Below are 14,225 nucleotides of genomic sequence, written 5' to 3'. Positions count from 1 at the left end.
TGAACCCCTCTCTCCCCCACATGTTGGTACCAAATTTTCATTCGGTTCGCGAAAAAATCGTTTTTCGTTTTTCTCTCCTCCATTCGATGATTCCATTGTTTAAATAAGGCTTTCTAGTCAAAGATTTACCAACACATTCAAAGTATGGTTACATGACAGTTGAGTTGACTGGAGTGTTAAGTTCTGTTTTGTCGGGGGGTCCATCTCCCATTTACGATCTTATTCCGTTAATGTATTTCATGTATCTAGCTAATTCTTCAAAATTAAGATATGGAAAACTCAATGTACACATCTCAAAACTTTACGTAGTCTACGCCATTCCGGTTATGTATGTGACATAACTACTTTGACTTTTTTTTTTGATTTCATCATTGACAGTCATTGCCATTGTAACAGATTCCTAAAAAAGTGTCCACGTGGTTTATGGATGGTCCCCAATCGATACATCAGATTATCGCGTCTTGACTGTATCGACTTAAGAGTGTTTCAGCTTCTGAAAAAGGTTCTCAGATTGTCAATGAGCTTAAATTTGGAATTAGGCCTAGTGATGGGTTAATCTATGTTTTCATGGGGTAGCAAGTGGGAACCCATCACCACAATATTCCTATAATTGGTCGCAGTGGTATTATTGATAGGCAACCAAATAAGAGGGAAACCCGGATTTGGCCTACCTTAACTTTTTAAATGCTAATAGTATATGATGGACATTCTGAATCAAAGATGATTTTTCAGTCTATTTTACATCCTTTCGCGCAAATGATGTGGTAGAAAAAAGGTACTGTGAACGGACGGAGAGGTGAATATTCTGAGATTGTCGAGAGTGTTGTTATCATGGGTTATTTAAAAAAAATCCAGCAAAAAATATGCCGATATCGAAAATCGAACCCAAATCTTATAGATATCTAATACGCGCCCTTGACGAATTGGCCACCACGGTGTTACATATATAATTTAGTAATTTGTCAATTGGATGAACTGTTGAATTGAACGAATTAACAAAATCCTTGGTAATGCGTACGATAGGTTTATTCGCAAGTCAAGGCAATACCATGTTTCCTCCTATTAAAATTGTGTCGTTTTTCGATTCTATTTTAAAATGTTGGAGTAAAATCAAAGGTGAACAAAGGAATAGTGAAATGAGATTTTATTGCGTTGAAATAAAAAAGACAACTAGCAAATAAATGGCAGCATTTTTTTCTGTGGAGTTGATATACAGTCATCCCACATATTCGGAACACCCACAAATTCAGAACACTTTTGTGATAATTTGTCAATAGCATGCCAAATGCAGCTTTTCTCTCGACCCTTTTATTTTTAGGACCTTTATTTGAACATTTTCTTGCTATTTCACTAGTAAAAGTAGAACTTTTTGAACGAAACACTTCATTTCAAGACTATTTTATCCTGAGCAGCAAAACACTGCCTCCAAATTGCCTGTTTCATGATTGTGGGATGTTATTGTGCCTCCCACAATTGTGGAACATCTAAATTTGACTGATATTTTCACAAAAAAAAAGTTATCAGACCATGGATAAAACATCACTAAGCTCGAGTTTCACTGGTTGCAGTGTGTAAAGTCATTATTTTGTTACAAATCTGTACTCCTGGAGAGATCCAAAGTTTGTTTACATCCATAAGAAAAAAGTGTTCCGAATTTGTGGATTTCAAGGGTCAAAGTTTTTCTTCAAAAACTTGATATAAAAGTTAAAATTTGCAGTTGTTCGCTACAGCATTCGAAAGATCGCAAGAAAAGCTTTCAAATGAAGGTAAAAGCGAATCATTAAGTTCAATTATCGATTTACTATGATTTTGTTAACATTGGCCGATCTGTAAACTGTTCCGAATATGAGGGATGAGATTTTATTGCGTTCGAAATAAACAAGACAACTAGCAAATAAATGGTAGCAATTTTTTTCTGTGGAGTTGATATATGCAGGGAACAAGGTTTTAAAAAAAATAAAACAACAAAAGTATTTATTCAATAAACAACGATGCTGTCAATTTTATTTACACTTACAAATAATATATAATATCGGTTCGGATTCGAGCGCAAAATAAATATACGATTTTCGAGGCAATAAAAAACGCGTAATCATTACAATAAATTAATACAATAAAATCGATAACACGGACAAAGGACAATGATATAATGCGACGACGCGAAAACTAATGATTCGTAAAAAAAGAAACAGTATAATATATTAACGAGTGATTTTTTAAATAATAACTAAAAAAAGAGGAAACGATCGCGAATAAAACTGAAACAGATAATTAAAACATAAAAAAATGTTGCGATGCAAGTTTTGTTTGAAAAATCTGCAAAGCCATGGTATCGCCAAATTAACTAGCCGAAAACTAATTTGCTCGTCTTACAAACTAATAACTTAAAATGATAAGCTTAAAGTCTACAATTTTTCCTAGCTATTTACAATCTCATCGTTAGTGACCTTTCGGGGAACCAGTTCTTTGCACGCTGCAGTCAACCGCTGAAACAATTTCGTTTTCGAAACCCTAAAGAATCACACAAACTTAGCAATTAATTTTGATTGGTTTTTTGAGGTTGTTTTGTGCCTTACGCTTAGCTCCAAAGTATATTTACACGTATTAATTTTAGAAATTTACTAGCCGATTCGAGTTTTGTTTGGTGCCTAACAAACAACTTAGAAGAAAAACGAAAATAATTTCTAGCGCCTAATTTATTGCAATGCTCCGAAAAAAATGGGTTGACTTCAAGTAGCTAGGGACTGGAACCCCCGTTTTGAGTCACTCTAAACGGTCGAGAATAGGTGTTGGGTGGGAGGAAAAAGAGGTGAAATTAAAAGTAAAATGAAGCGTAACTTTCCGAGTGGTTTTTTTTTCCATGAAGAGTGTGGAGTGGTTTTAAATGAGTTTTTTTATTTACAGGACATTTTTTTGTTAGCGTTTATAGATTTGAAAAGAAGAGAATCGATGCGTTCTCTGGAACTGGGGTGTGTTTGTCACGAGGTTTGTTATATGTACAGAATCTTATGCATTATTTTTCGAGAGTGGATCTGTTTGACAGAAATTTCACTAGAGGACGCGCTTAGAAGCTTGCGATTTTTATTTGGTATTATAGATGGGCTCAGACAAACAGATATGATTCGCATTGGAATGTGGTTGAAAAACTGTCATTTTGAAATCAGGTTGAACACTGATCCATTTTTGTGGATAGACATTTGACAGTTCACGTGAATTGGAGCCTAACATTTCAAAAGGGTACATAACTTTTGTAAACAATAGTGTACAAATGTGGTTAAAATCTCCAACCAAACCTTGGCAAGCTTCATGTCTGTTTGTCTGGCGGTCAACGAAGGGTCTCAGACCAGAACTCCCTTGCCTACCTCTTTGCTGAACGTCACTTGGGGCAGGTTCAGTTTCCGCTTGGCGGTCTCGATCGAGATGTTCGAGCAGGCCGTCGAGGAGCGGGCCGGCGCGATGGAGGGTTTGAGCGAGGGTTCCTCGTCGTGGAGGAGGAGCGGCTGCGGTAACGAGGAGGGCTGTTGAACGTTGTTCATTTGGGCGCTGAACGGGGCAAAGTTGATGAGGTTTCCGGTGGAGACGGTTGCGCTGGCAGCACTGCCCGGTCGCATCCCGTTGGTGGGTCGCTGCGGCCGGCGGAAGATTTCCAGCAGCAACGTGTTGCCCTGAGTTTTGATCAGATTCAGCACGTCCAGCTCGGGCATCGTGACCACGTTGTGTTTGTCGACGAAGACCACGTAATCGCCGGGGAGGATGCCGGCTTTTTCTGCGGAAAGACCCGCTTCGACCTTCTCGACGCGTGGCGGATGAGTCCACACGATCGAGAAGCCGAAGCCCTTGTCGGCGAAACGCGTCAGTCGCTTGGTTATCGTGAACGGCGTTCGGCCCGCGTTTGGTTTGTTGGAGCTAATTGAGTTACGGCGTGGAGTGGCCGGCATGGCCGGAGGTGCAGAACCACCGCCACCGCTCGTGTTGTTGGCGGTGGTTGCACTCTCCAGCGGCGGGTCCAACTCCAGGAAGCGCAGGAACAGATTCTCGTCGGCATCCCGCTGGTGCAGGGCCTTCTTGCTCAGACTGATCGGTTCCGGAGCGGCGGCCGTGCCAATGGCCACCGTCGTTGTCGTCGCACTGGCGTCCTCTACGCTGACTATCTCGTCAACGCTGGACTGCGAGTTTTCACACATGTCGGGTATCGGTGGGGTAGGATTCGTCAGACACGACTGTGGCTGCAGCTTGTAGGAGCCATTAATTTCCTGCGGAAAAGGAACGAGAGAAAAGTAAAATTTCGTCAGATAAGAGTGCTTAACTTGTTAGTCTGGCAATCTACGCGAAGCGAAGAACCAAAAAGAGTGAGAATACTAACCTGTTTGATAACATTCCTAAGTGGAAATGACATGCATCCTAAGAACTCGCTGCGCCTGAAAAGAGAGGAAAGAAGCAAGAACGTAAGAAATGTGCCAGGAAAAACTCAATTAATCATGCTCGCAACGGAACGAGGAACCTGCAACATGTACGGAAAACAAGCAAGCAACACAACGGCAAGAGTCAACGTGGAAGAGGAAAAGCACTTTAATATTCCATATTTAATAAGCTCCTCTGTCCGATGTTCTGGAAAGAAGCGCAAGAGTGCGTGTTGACGGATTTACTAGAGGGGGAATCGTCCACCTGACTTTCCGTCGGACCACGTGGGAGTCAGAAATCTCTTTTTGCTTCTGTTTGTTTATCCAGCAGCCGGCGACGAGCATCCTCCAGGGAGGTTCGTGAATCTTTAATGGTCCACTGCTGGTTGGGCACACTGCCGGGATGTAGTGGACCCTTAACGACATATTCGTAGCGGAGCTGGACAGTGCTCCCAAAACAGTTGATTAAGTTTCTTGAAATTGAATTACCCCGCTTTGCGTGTGTGCGACCTTTGCGATTCACATCGCCGTAATCATCGTCATTATCGGTAATCAAATCGAGCACGCTTTTGATTTCATACACAGATAAACATCAAAACACAAATACACACACACGCGAGTGTGTGTGAGTACACACAGAGAGTGACACCGAGACGAAGGCACTCACTTGCTGTCGTCGTCGTCGTCGGCGCCGCCACTACTGGCAGCACTGCCGTCACCACGTGACGCCAACTGTCATCCAGCGTCGCTAGCGTCACTCAGCGATTCCTGGGGTCGCCCGATCGACTCGGCAATCTCAACACTCTGCAGCAGCTGCTGGCAGATCCGGAAGCCCTCCTTACGCTGGATCTCTTCCAGGTACAGCCGGTGACAGCAGTCGGCGCCCTTTTTGCAGCATTTGTTGTCAAAGTTTACCTTTTTCTTGCCGGGGCGACCCGGCGTACCGCCGGTCGAACCCCGCAAGATTCCGGCCACCGTTTGCAGCACGAATGACATTGCTCTAGTGTTTTTTTTTGTTTCTAGTGCCTAGTTGTACTACAATGTGTATTGTGTGGGTGTGGGCAGAGTGTTTGTGCAAAGCAGTCGGCAAACGCTCGCTAGGAAAGCAACGCTAAAGGGTGAGTTAACGCTCATGCACAACTAAACGGAACAAAAACAAAACGAGGGTAATCGAGAAGGATGGCCAAATTCCGAACCGATGCAGATGCGCGCCCAAATCAATACACAGTCCATAAAACGGAAATTGAAATGCAAAGCCTCGCTGTTTATGGAGCTGTACGATGCATTGATACAGAGCACAGCTCTTCGTTGCCAAACGGACTACGGGAACCAGGAATCTGGCAAGCGTCCAGCAAACCGCAAGTGGGAATTGTTTTTGCCCTCAATTGGATTATGCCGACCGACTGGTCGACGACAGCGAATGACAACGTATTTTGTTTTGCTAATAACATTTCTGAAACGACTGCTTTGAAGAAATCGTCAAGTGAGTGGGAAGCGTTAGCGCGCTATCGCTAACGTCAAAACGAAGAAGACTGCTTTTACATCAGTGGTAAGTAATTCGAAACACGTAATTCTACAGAAAATCAGTACAAAAAAGCTGCAGCAAGCTGTCGAGATACATTTTTTCGGCGTACCGACCAAAGGGAGGAAAAGTAATCACGCGAGTGTTCCCAATAAGTAATGGAAAGTAGGTTCGTAGAAGTTGGTTGGTTGGTCCTCGCGTGCTGCAGCACAGGTTTCAATGACCTTTCAACCTTTGCCCGGCAGGGCTGAAGTAAGAACACAGCGTTATCGAAGCAATAAAACAAACTATTGGAAGGAGGTGGAATGGGAGAGGTGCCCCAATTGCTGTTCCCCAAACTGATAGCGTGTGTTACGTAATGGAGTTTTCCTGTGAAGCAAGGGGAGTCTTCGAAAGTGCAGCCAACGGTGAAAAGCGGCGCAATTTATCTCAAGTACAGGAAAGGCGAATGCAAGCAGACGGTAAGAGTCTTGCACGTAATTACACCACAGCACAGTGCACGGAAGAGAGTTCAGAATTTGGCCATTTTCGTTGCAAACTAAGCCGCTCCGCGAACAAGGATCGCAGTGCAGAGCGGAACGAGTGCTTAACGGTAGTACCGGAAATGAAGGAGGAAATGGTTTACTTCTGTCCGTGGGGGTCTTCCTAGGTACGGCAAGCCGACGGTAATCCACAGGCGTTCATCTGGAGCACGGCTAATCCTCACACTAGATCAATTATTCACGACCCCAGCGTCGTCACTACCAAGGCCGCTGACCACGGAGACCAGTCGAGTCTCGTGTGCATGCACAGTGATTAATGCGGGAAACTGAGGAACTTGACGCGCCAGATATTCCAGACTGATAGCACTTCGTGCACACTTCTTCGTGCAGAACCACTCAGCACGACGACGCACTCACCGCCACTCTTCTTCCTTCACAAGGGCGGCTCGACCTGCCTTATCCACACGGTTTCGGTTATATAAAGTGTACCACCAGGCCACAGGAACCAACCAGCAGCAGCAGCAGTAGCAGGGCCACTTACTCTCACACACACAGCAAATTAATCCTTCAGTGATTGATTTTTCACTCCTTCATGCTTGCTTCCCCCCACCAAGCTAATCAATTTCGCCAGCAGAGTAATCCAAGCTCGTCGACTTGCTGACCCGTTTCTTCACCGTACAGCACAATTTTCAACCGTTGACTCCACCAGATTCCTCTGGTTTCAAAATGGCTGAATCGATTGAGCACACACACACGCGCACGCACTTCTGAAAAAAGACCAACTTTCCACGGGGACGCTGACAAAACCCGACTTCCGGAGGTCTCCAGCTCACGACGCCCAAGATAAACTATCTAAAAACACCGACTAACTAGCTAATAAAGCAGCTTAATTGGACGCGACCTGGCACACAAAAACCAGCCAAGACTGCAGCAGGAAAATTTTCTTCCCCCTAACTTCAGGACCCTCGAATGACGACGCGCGGACGAAAAACGGGACCTTCCTCGAGCAGAACTGCGACACGATTGGGGAGAAAATCTGCCTCGCGAGACACTCAGCGTCCCGACCTGCACCGGTCATGCGCACTAGCGCTGGCCAGCTTCGGCGTGAGAACCCGCCGACGGGGACGCGACCGAGCACGTTGTTGCTTGCCTGTTCCGGAATGTTTACGTTACGAGGGGTACGTCAATGGTGGCTACTTACTTGCACTCGCGGTCCCGGTGCCAAACGGCCAGCTGAATGCGGCGAACCTCCTTCGAGTCGTCGTCACCAACCGGGTCCAGCTCGAACTGGAAGCGATGGTCGAACTGTGGTCGGTTCGAGTTCCGGTGCACGGCCGTGCGCTGGAAGCCGTCGGCCGGATTGGTGGCTGGGTTCACTACGGCGACCTTGACGTACGCGTTGATCGTGTTGCCGCTGGCACGCTGGAGATCCTTGCAGCGAATGACTGTAAGCAAAAAATGGGATTGAGGTTAGATTTGTCCGCTTGAAGACCGCACGCGCTGCTAAAACCCTAAATGACGACGTCATACCATCCACCACTCACCGTGAACGTGCAGTCGGTTGGTGTCCGGTTCCAGGTTCAGCGCAAGATCCAGCGAACCCTTGACGATGGAGACGCCCCGCGAGCAGCGCGAAGTGGTGGAAGAAGCGACTGAGCGGCGCTTCTCCAGCGAGTCTTCGCTGAGCGTTGGCGAGAAGGCGAGGCACTTGCGCGTCTTGTCGAACGAAACCGCTTCCATGCAGGTCGGGGTGGAGGTTCCCTGCAGGTCGATCGAGCGGATGCTTGGGGTCATCTCGTCTTGTGGAGGTTTGGCGGCGGTGATGTCGGAGTCGACGATGATGGCGAGTTCGGTTGGGGTTTGCAGCTGTGCCAGCTGCTCCAGCTTGGACTGGCTGTGGGTGATGGTTTTGGGGGTTTCCGGGCTGGGGATACCGTTGGGGAGGGTTAGCCCGATGCGGCAGGGTTTCTTCTCTTCCGGGCCGTCGGCTTTGTTTTTTCGACGGACGGCTTTTTGCCGACGAAGGTGACACGCGTCAAGCGGGCTTGCCAGCACGAACCGGCTCAGCGATTGCCGCAGGGACTTGGTGGTTTTGATGGGTTCCGGGGTCTTGACCTCGCGCTCGTTCACCACCGTGCTCTCCTCCAGGATGATGGTGGTTTCCGCTTGCTCGATCAGTTTTGGCGGTAACTGGTGAATCAACGTGTCTTTGTACAGATCCGAGGCGGGATCATCCGCCGGGGTGTACGTTGGGGACGGAATTTTGACCTGCTTGGACTTGACGCTGGAGCTACGCTTCGGCCGCGGGTCTTTCTTTGCACTCTCCAGGATTGCATCGATCATCTTATCTAGCGTAATATCACCCATTTCGGACGAGTTGAGCGAGCGCTCGTCGTCGTCCTTGAAGATTTGGTTATTATTTACAGTTTTAGGTTCGTGGCGCTTGAAGCTAAGCTTGCTGAACCGCAGTTCGGATAGTCGCGAAGACAGCGGCGTCATGCCCGGTTCAACGGGTTTGTCAACCGGGGCGGGTTCTGCGAACGGCTTTGGCCTCTTCGAAGCCGGCTGTTCATCGTGGAAGTACCGACCGGGGTTGTCAAAGTACGAATCCCCAAGTCCCAGCCCTCTCAACGCCAAGAACGGCACGTTCTTGATCCCGCATGGAGAGTACTCAATGTCAAAAGTCGGCAACGTCGTCGCGTACGGCACGTCCTTCTTCGCCGTAGACGTCACCGTCGTCGGAGACGATGGAAACGCCCGCTTACGACTCTGTGGAGTTGACGACAACCGCCGAGGTGTGCTGTTGGGTGTGATATTGCTTACATCTCGCAGCGCCATCGAGTACGGTGACGCCGTCTTTCCTCCCGCGACGTGGTGTGGCGTCGACGTGACGCACTGATTCTCCTTATCTACGTGGGCGTGACGGTGCATGGTGGCGCCCAACGACCGGCGCGCCCTAACTTTGTGAACTGCTGCGGTGGTGTTGGTGCTGTCATTCGGGACGACCCGCTCGTTCAGCGCGCCCAGTGATCTGCGTGCGTGCGTCCTAAGGTGACCGTGCTGTCGCTGCGCAACCAGGGCTGCTGTAGCGCCCTCTGGGCGTTTCGTAACGGTCCACTTCAACATCTTGATGGGGTTCTGTAATGAGGGCGGAAGAGACGCAAGACGCGTTAGTGTGTTTGCTCACACGAAACAAAAGGGCAACGACGGAAATTAAAACTAATTTAAACTGAAATGTCCTCAGCGAGAGAAGGTTTCATCCGGTTTCCGTTTTCTCGGATCAAGATAACACAAAAGTGGTAGCCCCCAGAACAAGTTCTTCGCGACAAACGCGTTGGACTGCGCTTTTGCTTGGCCCTTGCAGGATTCAGGAGCAAGTCCCACGGTCATTTCGGAAGGAAGAACGTATACGAAGAGAGGCGCAAAAAACGTATCAACGAAACGTGATCTACATTCATAAGCCCGCGCGCGTACGAAGTGACGGAGACCAACAAAAATAAAGAGCAAATTTGAGGCTAACCACGCGGGCGCTGCTCACGAAGTGAGGTTAGGTTTTGTGGTCGAGCCGAAAGGATGATTACGATGATGTGTTGGATTGAAATATTTAGAACAACGACGTGCCGGCAGACCGTTTTTGTGGGCTCTCTCATTTTCTTTCGTGAAGGACGACGACGTGTGCGTCCAAGAGGGGGGAAGCACGAGGGCGCTTTTATTATTCAGCGCGAATTTGTGGCGGGGTGGCATAGGGTGGAGTTGAAGACGAGGTCTGACGCCCTTAGTAAACAAAAGGTAAATGTTTCTAAATATGAAAATAGCTTTAAAAGGCGTTGGCAGACCAATTCTTGAAAGGCGCCTTCAAAAATTTGGGATGACAGATTTTGAAAGGCGCCTTAACCAAAGTTGTTCCGTATCTCGTCTTAATTCCAGCTCTATGTCGTGCTCTATCCGCCCCGCTCATGAACTTCTTTTTTTACTGTTCACGAATCCTCTTCAACGGGGAGAGGTCATAATTTTTGCGGTACACCACGATTAGGACTCCGCACGTGCCCATTTTTCGGAGCTCCTCTCGTGTGTTGTGTGCCTTATTTAGGACCAACTTTGGGCCCAAGTGGGCGTCGAGTGTCAGCAGCGCGCTCGTCGTTGACTTTTTTGACGGAGAGCGCCCTCACCTGGAATTCCGCCCCGGAATGAGGCGGTGTTGGCTTAGTTTTGCGCTGAACAACTCGAGGGGCTCAAGTGGTAAATAAACATCGCTTGGAGTGTGATGTTGTTGCAAGCGCGCGCGCTCGTTTGTCAGCTGTTGAAGGTCTCGCAGGACGATGTGGACTCGGTCCCTCGGGTAGAACCGAGAATGTTGCACTAGGTATTGTGAGGCAGTTGCAACAGTGCGCCGTTCGGCACTGTATTCAAATGACTGCCAGCATGCGGCCCGAGGGGCTCTACACTCCCCGTCATTGAAGAAAATCGAAAAAGTGAGGTTAAGTGCCCCCGAAAGGTTAAGTGCCAAACGTTTCGTGCGTCAATATTTACACAAAACCAAAGTGAGACGCGTCGTCGTCTACGACGACTCCAGGTTCACGCCAGGTGGCCACGCACACTCTGCAGGAGATTCCGGACTCGGATTGAGTCGTCGCAACGCGACGACATTTCAAGCTCTAATTAATCGATTTTCACACTTGTTGCAAGCCGTTACAAGTTGACTCGCCATGACTCGGCCAATTTGGCCGTCAACACCGTCTCAACGTTGACCCGTGAAGGAGCTTAGCGTAAATAAACAGAACCAACTGTTGTCGAGAGCCCCGAAAAAAAGGAAAAACGCAAGACAAGTCGCTACCCGGCTGCTGCCCGACTCCGTCGGGTAGCAGGTGTCCTCGTTTATCGATTTCTCCTCTTCCCGGGGTTATCCTCGTCGAAACAAGTGTGAAAAGCGTGCCCGAAGAGGTTGTTTTGGGCTCTCTGTTTTGTTTATCAGCCCTGAGGCGCGCGTAGGCGCCCTGGAACAGATCCGGAGAAGGACACGAAGCACACAGAGAGAGAGGTCGAAGAACGTAGCAAAACAACTCCTAATTGATTATTTATTGACGGCCGTAAAAGTCGTTCGGGTTTCGAATAAACAAGTGTTTATTATCGATTACGAGGTCCTTCGGGGTCAGGCAGCGAGAGTAGGAAGTTATGTTTCCGGCGATGAGTACCAACCAACTGTCTGTTACGTAATCGGCCAGGACCTGCCGCTGCTCCGCAGCGATGCCAATCGTCCTTTCAACAACTCCTGGTCGACATTGTGACGCCGCCTTCGTCTCACAATTTATAACGGTTGCTCATATAAAATTCCGTCCGTTTAATTGTTTCCCGTTCCCGGTATTGTTGCGGGTCTTTTAAAGAAATTTGAAATTCAAATCACCTCGGTCAGCTGTTGTGTTGTGTCTGCGGCGTTTGGGGAGACTTATGCCTCCGTTCGGGGCTAGTGTCCTTGAAGGTGGATGGATTTGGTTATGGCAGAACCAGCTGGTTCAAGTGAATTTCAATGAAGTTTTTGGACGAATTAATATTTGTTTGTTCCGCAGATCAAAACTGTCAGCGCCTGAAGGCGCCCAAGTCGTTACGAAGCGGCCGTTACCTCTCAAAACTGTGGCGTGAGAGAATGAAGCCATTATCGTGCCGACTCAATCGCGGAAACGGACAAATTGGGTAATTACTGGCAACGAGATCCTGCTTCCGGAGTCGTCCACAAACCCTGATTGCGGCGACCCGATAGAAGCGGTAACAAGCTCTATTTTCTAGCGTTAGCAGGTGCTAACGCTACAAAATGGAACAGGGAAAAATCACGCGAGCTTGTTCCGTAATTAGTTTTTAATTTGATGCCCCCGCAAGGCCTGTTATTATGGAATAATTCAATTTGTAGATTCCGGTCCCCGCGGTGGGAAATTCTAACCCTTTCCCAGTTCATCGCGAATCGATTTGCGGCAAACTAGTCCAAGGTGACGCGTTACATCTGCCCCGTAGGAGTGTAATCAGCCGGGAGCGCGCACACACATGTCATACGGTTCAGCGGGTTGACATCGATACCGCATCCTGTAATTACGACGAGCTGCTCGCCGCGCTCACCGCTTTCGCTCTTTTTCCGCCTTTTTAATGTCTTTTTGTCCTTGCAGGGAAGAAACCCGCGCTGGCGACCTCCTGCGGCGCGCTTTATCGGACGGATCGATCTGCCGAGGAGGTCACAGATGGCGCCTCCCTCGAAACAAAACCGTGTGGTTTACCAGAATCCAGACCCTGCTCGCCGGCCTACCCTGAGGTACAAATTTAAATAATAAAACATATTATTGTAATTTTTGACGCTATCGCGCGCTTACGATCGCCTTCAAGAAATGTGCGTGAAGGGTCAGCGGTGACGAGGGGTCTACCGACTCAACTTGCTCACCGAAAGGAAACAGTTTCAATCCACGCGACTCTGATTCGGGTGCAAGCGTGTAATTTTGGGTGGGACACCCTCGCAAAAATCGAGCGGAACTGACCGTTGCAAATTGCAACCTTTGTTACGCGACAGTTGCACACGAGGGGCACGTCACTCGTAGCGAGCGGGCGGAAATTGGACGGGGTTTGGCACCCGGGTTGGTTGTTTACAAGTAGCACCAATTAGTGGCGTTTTGTTGACGGAATTGCATGCTTTTTTTGCTGGTTTGTTTTGGTCTAGAGGTTGCGCAGTGTCAAGTTGGGAGTTGTAAACACCGAAGTTGTAGGCTCTTGAACGTCAATTTGACAGGTCTAATCAAACATTACGCTAAAAATAGGTCAAAACGTTCAGCGAGGCAGCGCGAACTTGACCTCCTCAGCCGGAGACGCCAAAGCTTGGCGTCTCGCACTGCAGTAACCTGAAATCGTCTGGAAGACCGCTGACGCTGCGGTTGGAACGGTGCCTCCGGCGAAAACGGGAATCATAATTGAAAATATTCGCGGAAGGAAACAATACCGCAGAGGAACCCCCGAACAACGTACGCACGCAAATGAGGCAGGCAATTGCCTTCGGGCGATTTGGCGCAACGAGAGGCCAAATTCTAAGGAACAAACGGCGTCTAGTCGGGCGCTCCTTGCTGCGGATTAAATTCGTTCACAGCCGGAGCTGCCAAAAGCGAGAAGGCGACCCGGTAATTTAAATAAGGTTGAAATCACGCACACACACGATGGACATCGGAGCGACTTGGCGATAATAACAAAGGAAAATAGCCGGAGGAAATTTGGAAAGGAAGCGGAAGATGGAGAGAGGCAGCACGTTACGTGAGTCGTTTTTCGGTAAACCCGAAATCGACCGAAGGAGAGCGAGAGGACGAAGAAGATTCGCTGTATGCAACAGGACTTTTAAACTTTTTTTTCGGACTTTCGTCTGTAGAGGTGAGTGCAGCAAGGAAGGGACGATTCAGCTGATAAACTGTTTTCTTTGCGCCACATCTTCAGTCCGGTTTCGATCGATTAACCTTGAAAAAACAACAGAAAGAAACACGGACGGAGAACAAAAGAAAAACAACAGAACGAGAGTGTGGGGAACAATAGGCGCGCAAGCGAGTGCACCCTTTCGTACAAGAGAGCGCGCGCACACACATATTCATTATAAAAGGCGAGCTTCTCGTAAGAACAAAAGGGATGGATCCTCCCCACAGTGTGAGTACGAGACTCTTGACTTTTCAGCGCGCCGCGCGCGCGATTACGACGAGTGGGCCTTTCAGCAGTAAACGCCTTTTGTTTCTGCACAATCTCTTGACGTTTAGGCGAGAGATCTTTTAAAAACAAAAGCGCCCTTCGAGGGCGCGCCAACGACGAGAAGAA

At 48.2% G+C, this 14,225-nt stretch overlaps 1 protein-coding gene across 5 annotated transcripts in view; it reads right to left on the bottom strand.

Annotated features, from left to right (window-relative positions):
* The window catches only part of LOC120421448 (uncharacterized), a 51,128-nt gene that overhangs the window by 25,085 nt on the left and 11,818 nt on the right, over window positions 1-14,225 (bottom strand). For all 5 annotated transcript variants that reach the window (XM_039584654.2, XM_052709041.1, XM_039584658.2 and 2 more), the window contains exons 2-5: window positions 7,949-9,542; window positions 7,606-7,849; window positions 4,364-4,418; window positions 3,363-4,253 (exon numbers count right to left, since the gene is read on the bottom strand). In XM_039584654.2, the coding sequence (XP_039440588.1) occupies window positions 3,363-4,253; window positions 4,364-4,418; window positions 7,606-7,849; window positions 7,949-9,530 (2,772 nt within the window). In that variant the 5' untranslated portion in view covers window positions 9,531-9,542. The remainder of the gene's footprint in view (window positions 1-3,362; window positions 4,254-4,363; window positions 4,419-7,605; window positions 7,850-7,948; window positions 9,543-14,225) is intronic.

Source organism: Culex pipiens, chromosome 2 (genome assembly GCF_016801865.2).
Source record: "Culex pipiens pallens isolate TS chromosome 2, TS_CPP_V2, whole genome shotgun sequence".
Taxonomy (NCBI): Eukaryota; Metazoa; Arthropoda; class Insecta; order Diptera; family Culicidae; genus Culex; species Culex pipiens.
This window is presented reverse-complemented; position numbering and strand designations above follow the sequence as displayed.